The sequence below is a fragment of the Salmo salar genome, chromosome ssa18 (genome assembly GCF_905237065.1).
Source record: "Salmo salar chromosome ssa18, Ssal_v3.1, whole genome shotgun sequence".
NCBI classification, from domain to species: Eukaryota; Metazoa; Chordata; class Actinopteri; order Salmoniformes; family Salmonidae; genus Salmo; species Salmo salar.
The window spans coordinates 16,638,185-16,647,030 of NC_059459.1; the positions used below are offsets into that span (position 1 = coordinate 16,638,185).

General features: G+C 48.6%; 1 protein-coding gene across 1 annotated transcript; it reads right to left on the reverse strand.

Moving 5' to 3' along the window:
* Positions 1-4,543: 4,543 nt before the first annotated feature.
* Positions 4,544-8,541, reverse strand: LOC106576967 (arylsulfatase I). Its single transcript, XM_014154576.2, has 3 exons — positions 7,736-8,541; positions 7,090-7,422; positions 4,544-6,840 (listed from the first exon to the last, which is right to left on the reverse strand). The coding sequence occupies exons 1-3, from the start codon at positions 8,038-8,040 to the stop codon at positions 5,745-5,747; spliced, it is 1,734 nt and encodes a 577-aa protein (XP_014010051.1). The 5' UTR covers positions 8,041-8,541; the 3' UTR covers positions 4,544-5,744.
* Between the last annotated feature and the right edge of the window lie 305 nt (positions 8,542-8,846).

Sequence of the window (8,846 nt, forward strand, 5' to 3'; positions counted from 1 at the left end):
TGCCATAATATGGACTTGGTCTTTTACCAAATAGGGCTATCTTCTGTATACCACCCCTACCTTGTCACAACACAACTGACTGGCTCAAATGCATTAAGAAGGAAAGAAATTTCACAAATTAACTTTTAACAAAGCACAGCTGTTAATTGAAATGCATTCCAGGTGACTACCTAATGAAACTGGTTGAGAGAATGCTAAGAGTGTGCAAAGCTGTCATCAAGGCAAAGGGTGGCTACTTTGAAGAATCTCAAATATAAAATATATTTTGATTTGTTTAACATGTTTTTGTTTCTACATAATTCCATGTGTGTTTTAATAGTTTTGGTGTCTTCGCTATGATTTTACAATGTAGAAAATAGTTAAAAATAAAGAAAAACCCTTGAAAGAGTAGGTGTCTCCAAACTTTTGACTGGTACTGTAAGTATTCAGACCCTTTAATCAGTACTTTGTTGAAGCACCTTTGGCAGCGATTATAGCCTCGAGTCTTCTTGTGTATGACGCTAAATGCTTGGCACACCTGTATTTGGGGAGTTTCTCCCATTCTTCTCTGCAGATCCTCTCAACCTTTGTCAGATTGGATGGGGAGCTTCACTGCACAAATATTTTCAGGTGTCTCCAGAGATGTTCGATCAGGTTCAAGTCCGGACTCTGGCTGAGCCACTCAAGGAAATTCAGAGACTTGTCCCGAAACCCCTCCTGCCTTGTCTTGTCTGTGTGCTTAGGGTCGTTGTCCTTTTGGAAGGTAAACCTTTGCCCCAGTCTGAGGTCCTGAGCACTCTGGAGTAGGTTTTTGTCAAGGATCTCGCTGTACTTTGCTCATCTTTCCCTCGATCCTGACCAGTCTCCCAGTGGCTGCCGCTTAAAAACATCCCCACAGCATGATGCTGCCACCACCATGCTTCACCGTAGGGATGGTGCCAGGTTTCCTCCAGACGTGATAGTTGGCATTCAGACCAAAGAGTTCAATCTTGGTTTCATCAGACCAGAGAATTTTGTTTCTCATGGTTGGAGTCCTTTAGGTGCCTTTTACTGAGGAGTGTCTTCCGTCTGGCCACTCTACCATAAAGGGCTGATTGGTGGAGTGCTGCAGAGATAGTTGTCCTTCTGGAAGGTTCTCCCATCTCCACAGAGGAACTCTGGAGCTCTCTCAGAGTGACTATCGGGTTCTTGGTCATCTCCCTGACCAAGGCCCCTCACCCCAGATTGCTCAGTTTGGCCAGGCGGCCAGCTCTAGGAAGAGTCTTGGTGGTTCTAAACTTCTTCCATTTCAGAATGATGGAGGGCACTGTGTTCTTGGGGACCTTCAATGCTGCAGACATTTTGTGGTACCCTTCCCCAGATCTGTGCCTCGACACAATCCTGTCTCGGAGCTCTACGGATAATTCCTTCGACCTCATGGCTTGGTTTTTGCTTTGACATGCACTGTCAACTGTGGGATTGTCACGCCTTGATCTGTTTCACCTGTCTTTGTGATTGTCTCTACCCTCCTCCAGGTGTTGCACATCTTCCCCATTATCCCCTGTGTATTTATACGGGTGTTCTCAGTTTGTCTGTTGCCAGTTCGTCTTGTTTGTCCAGCTTACCAGTGTTTGTCCTGTCAGCTCCTGTTTTTCCAAGCCTCTCTTTTTCTTGCCATCCTGGTTTTGACCCTCGCCTGTCCCGTCTCTGTACCCGTCTGCCTGTCCCTGACCCTGAGCCTGCCTGCTGAACGGTACCCTTGCACCATCTCTGGATTATTGACCCCTGCCTGCCTTGACCTGTCTCTTGCCTGAATGTTACTTTGAATTTTATAAAGCAAAGAAGTTAAAATGTTTACCTGCGACTGTTTCTTGAGCAACAGAGAACAGTATTTAGATATTGCCGTCTATTCATTTTATTAAACCATTGTTTATTCAACGTGTCTGCATCTGGCTCTTCCCTTGATTCCTGATAGGGACCTTATATAGGAAGGTGTGTGCCTTTCCAAATCATGTCTAATCAATTGAATTTACCACAAGTGGACTCCAATCAAGTTGTAGAAACAACTCAAGGATGATCAATGGAAACAGGACGCACCTGAGCTTGATTTTGAGTCTCATGGCAAAGGGTCTGAATACTTATGTAAATAAGGTATTTCTGTTTTTTACTTTTTTACTTTCCGAAGGCACTGTATCTTTATTTGTGAGTGTGTGTTAAACAATGAGTGTTTGTGTATGTTTTTTGTTGTTGCGAGATATAGTGTTAATGTGTGCCTGTTTGTGAGTGTATTTCTCTCACTGACGCAATGCTTTGTCTCTGGACTGGGCATGCCTTTTACAGGCAGGCAGCATTGTGGAGGGAGAGTGCCAGTGATTACAGAGTGTTTGCGGTGAATACAGGAGCTGTGCTCTGGCTTCTTCTGTAATTACAGGGAGGCAGACTGATATGAAAGCCTAATTAGAGCGGTGCAGAGGTGCCTCAATATTAATTGCAGCATTTTCTGTGATGTTCCTGTCGGACGAGACTTCAGCAGGCGGTGTGCTGGGTTGAGTGGTGGGTGGTAACAGTGGGATGTCAGATCCTGGGAGGAGAGAGGGAAGAGGAGAGAGGGAAGAGGAGAGAGGGAAGAGGAGAGATGGAGGAGGGGGAGTTGCACTGTTAGCCACTTTCCCCTCTGCCAAAGAAAAGCTGAATGTATCATGGGTGAAGGAATGCATCGGCCTAATATGGAAACAGTGTCCGATTCCAAGTCAGTGCCCATTGACCTTTCCTGAATGTAATCCATTTCATTTTTTTTACCTTCTTTTAACTAGGCAAGTCAGTTAAGAACAAACTCTTATTTTCAATGATGGCCTAGGAACAGTGGGTTAACTGCCTTGTTCAGGGGCAGAACGACATATTTCTACCTTGTCAGCTCAGGGATTCAATCTTGTAACCTTTCGGTTACAAGTCCAACACTCTAACCACTAGGCTACCTGCCGCCTCATTGCCAATTGCCAATATTATGTGCACTTATTATGTATTCCAGTGCTGGTGTATTGCTGCAAGGGTGGTTGTCTCCTAGATGTAAAGCTGTTGTGAAGCAGTAAGTGTTATAACTGGTATACAGTACCTTAGGTGAAGGCATATCAAAAGGTCCCGAGTTTCAGACTAGTCCTCCATACGTATAAGCCTTGATTCTTCTTCTTAAATTGGTCACGAGTCCTTCATCCACACCACATGTACATTGCACACACACACACACACACACACACACACACACACACACACACACACACACACACACACCCCATTGGGCAGCAGAGCCAAATTTGAGCTGAGTGAGGAAAAAGCCTCTCATAAACTGAGACAATATAGCCCTCCCCTCTCTTCCTGTTTTTGTTGCTCTGTCGTCATTGTATTACATTGCATTATTTATATGCGTAGCAGACACCTCCAGCCACGGCTGGCTGAAGAGCTTCTACGTTCCACAGCAAACAACTCTGCTGCACAGCAGTGGAGAGAGATACAGTAGTGGAACCATTGAGGTTGAGTGACTCACTCAACAAGAATTATGCCAATTTGGCTGGTAGATGGCCTCTCCTCTCTTCCTAGGTCATACTCCAAGGAAGGAGTGAACTTTGAAATGGTGTGTAGAGCACAGCTGATGAGTAGAGGATGGGCAAGGATTCAAGAGATGAGAGCATCGCCTTCCTCATCCAGCCCTATTGACTCTCTCTTACAGAGGAAAGGAAAAAGGACTGTACTCAATTCTGCACTTCTTTCCAAATGCCTGTTTGTTATCACTCTATCTACACAGAGTAAGGATGAGCATGACATTGTTATCACCAACGAAAAACAATACATGAAGTATACTATACTGTATCTGAGTCGGTCTGTCTTTCACCACAGGGAAACGATGAGCAAGACATTATCGGCAATCATATGGTGAAACCCCAACAGAAGACATGGAGGTATCTGCATAAAGCTCTTCCTTCCCTTTTTCCTCGCAGCTATTGGATATCACTACTGTACGCCCACAGGCTGTCTCTGTTGATTACAACACCATAGGATTCTTCTAATGACCCAGTTACCAATGGACACTGTCAATGTGTTTCTGCCCATTCATTGTCATCACACAGTTTTAATGAGTGACTATTTAACTGTGTTTCAGTGTGTTAATACTACAGTATGTATCCACTATCTACACTATCTTCATGTGTACTACACACGACTTCACTCAACACGCTAGAGGTATTTGAAGGCAGAAAGTCCAACTCTGAACATCTGCCATTGTCTCTGTGAGCTCATTACAGGTCACTTCCTCCCAGCTGGCCTTCTGGACACCTCAGCGATTTATAGGTTCTGTCGGTTCCTCATTCCTGCAGGACTCACTGTGTCACTACACAGGAAATAACTTGCTATATGCCTTTTGACACAGACTGACGAGGCCTCTAAGTGGCTCATCTCATTCCCAGATTCCAGTTTCAGTATTTTGGCTGCAAGGATAGTACTATGCATGTATCTACATGGAATGTGCACACACACACAGACACACACGCACATACACACAGACGCTCAACACAAGTGACAAATCGCCCACACATTCTGTCAAAGAATATTTATAAATGGAAAGCAGCAAAAGGCAGAACACATTTTGGTTAGCATCAAATTATACATAGGCACTTACTGGTATGTTATGACATGTTCATCTTCACAAATGAGGAGAATACAGATAAGACAGGGAATGCTTCAAATGGCCTTGCTGCCCCTTAGGGAGCCTTCCTCCTTCTTCTCTCCTCCTCCTTACTGTTTATGTAACTCTGCACATCAGTTCTCATTTCTCACAAACATATTCATCCTCCCTTTCACTTATGAACTGACCTGATCTCTGAATGAAATCAGAAAGATTCAGGAGGAAGAAGACGAGAAGAAGATGACGAAGAGAGAGGAGGAGGATGAAGAAAGGTTTCCTACTGCTGTGGGAAAGAGGCAAAGAGCAAGAGAAAATTTGATGAAATTAGAGAAAGATAGGGAGAGAGGACAAGAGGGAAGGGTGAGACTTGGCTAGAGAGGAGGAGGCAGGGATGTAGTAGGCAGCTTGATGCACACTCGGTCAGACTGCTGTGCGTGGGTTTGCTGCAGGATTGCTGAACATAGCCTACATTATCTCCAGTACATGCATAATCACACACATTCGTTTCTACACAAATGACTTACAGTCAAGAGATGCAAGCTTCACATCTGATCTGATCTGGCTTCTGTATTGTTGCATGTCCAAACCTTGGTCACCCTGATCCAGTTATATCTGCATTATTTCACAGTCTGGGATTTGCCAGCTGGCATATCACACTTACTTACAGTATGAGCTACATATGTCTGGAACATGGCTTAAGTTCTAGGTGTACTGTACTGTAACAGCACTGAAGAGCACAACGGCCACGGTATCTCTGGCTTAGCTTATGCTGGCCAGTACCCACTTTAGAATTTTGACGCAGTGAGGTGTTGTTTAGAGTTGGTTTGGGAGTATTTGATAAGCAGCGTGTAGCCTAGAAGGTCCATTCTATCACCACATACAAATAACAAAACAACAAATGAAAGAAATATCTCTCTGGGTGTCCGAGTGTCATTCTGATCGTGTCCTTCTGTTCATGGGCAGATGAGACATCAAAACATCACTCTCAACATCAATCTCACAGTTGCACAAAGTCACCCTGCCAGGGGACAGCCAGTGACTAAGATCCAGTCTCATGTAGGCCGGTCAGTCCTGCCTGTACATCCACGTGCTTCTTCCCTCCCTCTGTGGACTAAAAGAAGAGAGAGGACCTCTGCATCCGGGAGCCCACCTTCTTAAAGAGGGCTTTCAGTTTGCACACCTTACAGTGCCTCATTTTACTACTCTTCCCCTTCCCTTTCCCTCCCTCCCCGCTGCCCTCTGGCCCCTCGCTGCCTGGCTCACCCAGCCACGGTGTCCACACCCCCCCATGGAGCTGGGGGTCCGCCATGTGGTCATCGGGGGGGTTTCGGGGCGGCACGGCCGTCTGGTTGTACTCGGCCAGCCTGGCCAGCAGTATTTTGACCACCTCAGGCCTTGCATCGGCTAGGTCTGACCTCTCATAAGGGTCAGCGGTGATGTTGAAAAGCCACACAGACTTCCCCCTCTGATCCCGACGTTTCTCCATGCCCTGCCACTGATGGGGCCCCCCGGGCAGGGTCTGAGGGGGCACCCAGTCCCCATCACCCACATTTCCCGTCAGCAACTTCCAGTCCCCGGCCCGGATTGCCGCCCGCAATGCCGTGTCCCAGATGCCAAAGCCGTTAAGGGCCAGGGTCCTGGAGTCTGCCTCCCCAGGCCGTCGGGATACCGGGTCGATGTTGAACAGGATCTCAGTGCGGGGGCAAGGCAGCCCCTGGCTGATGGCCCCCCACACATTGTGGCCGTCCAGCTGGCCTCGGTCCTTCTCCGGTGCCCCCGCCAGAGACAGCAGGGTTGGGTACCAGTCAGAAACATGGATCAGCGCCTTGCTCACCTTTCCTTTCCTCTTCAGGAGTGGGCTATGGACGAAACCCACCGCCCGTACTCCCCCCTCCCAGTACGTGCCCTTCCCCCCACGCAGGGGCCAGTTGCAGCCCCCAGAGAGGGGCTGGCCCCCGTTGTCTGAGGAGTAGACCAGGACAGAGTTCTGGTAGAGGCCACGAGTCCTCAGCTCCTGCACCAGCGCCCCCACACCCTCGTCAACACAGCTCACCATGGCTGCGTAGTGTCGTCGCGGGCGGTTGTCCAGGGCACTGTAGCGTTGCAGAAAGTGGTTTGGTGCCTGGAGGGGTGTGTGGACAGCCTGGAGGGCCAGGTACAGGAAAAGGGGCTTCCGAGGGTCATGGGCCCTCAGGATCTTCTTAACCCTGGACAGAAAGAGGAAGCAACCAGGTCTGGGTTACATCTTTATATAACTGAGACATTATGTAAAATACATAGATTCCGTGGTGTCCAAACCTTGGAAATAGCCCAAGATTTTGAAATTCACAATTCTAATCAAATGCAAATCAGTCTAAAAACCTCTTCATTCCGTTTCCAACATGCACAATAGTGTTTACTACTAGATAAGCTCCTTCTCATAAATATCACCAGATGTGTGTAAGACCTGGCCTCACCTTTCTATGTAGAGCGTTGTGGAGTAGTTACCGCTCATCTCCCAGGCTGGTCTCTCCCCATCGTGCAGGTCGAAGCCGCAGGCCTCAGCCTGGTCACAGCTCTGGTAGGAGAAGTGGTCACCGCTGCCAGTCAGGGAGCCCAGGAAGCTCTGGAAGCCGCGGCCCGTGGGCAGGCAGCCCGGCCGGCAGAAGCCCAGGTGCCACTTTCCTACCATGTGGGTGCTGTAGCCCGCTTCCTGCAGCCGCTCAGCCAGGGTGGGCGCATCCGGGGGCAGGCACAGCGGCTGGCGTGCCCGGATGATAGAATGCTGGAGGCCCGTGTGAATCTGGTACCTGGAAGAAACGGGAAGTGGAGTGGAGGTCAGGGCGAAGCCAAGATTATGTAATTTCCCAAACCACGAAGGGAAAGATTCCCAGAACCAGTGAGACATCCCTCCCATTTATTAACAGGGATCAACGTCACCACCTTCACACATTTGTTCTAAACACATACAGTACATGTCTATTCACAACCAAATGCAACGTGTTGACAGATCACTCCTCTATTTAGAAGAAAGGTTATAGAAGTGTGAGAGGAATTAGATCATTCCGGATAATACTAGATAGGCCTAATAAGCCAGTGCAGTACAGAAAGTACATTACTCACCGCCCGGTCATAAGCTGGCTGCGTGAGGGTGAGCAGATCGGCTGGACATAGTAGTTCTCCAGCTTCACCCCTTCTCCAGCCAGCTGGTCCAGGACCGGAGTGTGGATGTCCGAGCCATGGTAGCCCACGTCCCCATAGCCCTGGTCATCCGCCAGGATGAAGATGAGGTGGGGAGGCATGGTGCCTGGGATCCCCCCAAAGCCCGAGTCATCCTGGGTCTGACCCCCTCGCATGCAGCAGAGAAAGCCTAGTACGGCCACTCCGAGCAGGGGGAAGCCTGACTCAACTGCCCCTCTCATAACCATCGTCAGTCTGGAGGTTAGTCTCTGTCTGGGATCAGCTACTCCGATTTAGAGCAGCCTTGCGGAGCCCTCCCTGCGCTCTGTCTGCACAAACAGTGGGGGTGGTGAATGCAGGAGGCTACCTGTTGAGGCCAGTGAGTTGCATGGGGAGCATGGTGAGTGTACGTACACCCGAAGAAGGATTCATCTTTCTTGCCCCTACCGCTCTGTTGTCTCCCTATTCATCTCCCGTTGCATAAGACGTCCTTGATGTGGTGCGAGTAGGTGAGGGTAGTGGATAATGTTGCTGTCTGTGAGATAGTTTGGTGTGTGTCACACTTAGTGTCCCTCACACTGCTCTGTCTCTGTCTCTGTCTCAGGTTCTGTCTAGGTTGTGTCTGTCTGGGCTATGTGTGTGTCTGTGTGTGTGTGTCTAGTCGTAGGTACATAGGCTTCCCCTTCACAGCAACTTGCCACATTCTTCTATCCCTACAGGCGCCTCCTGGGTCGGCTGGGCAGAACTGGGCCACTATCTGGCACACACACACACACACACACACACACACACACACACACACACACACACACACACACACACACACACACACACACACACAGGAACATCTCTCGGAAGGATTTATTTTGCCCCCGAGTGGGTTCATTCAGTTGGTGCTGAGCTGTAGGTTAGAGACCACTAACACACACAAACACACACACACACACACACACACACACACACACACACACACACACACACACACACACACACACACACACACACACACACACACACACACACACACACACACACACACACACATAAACTCCGA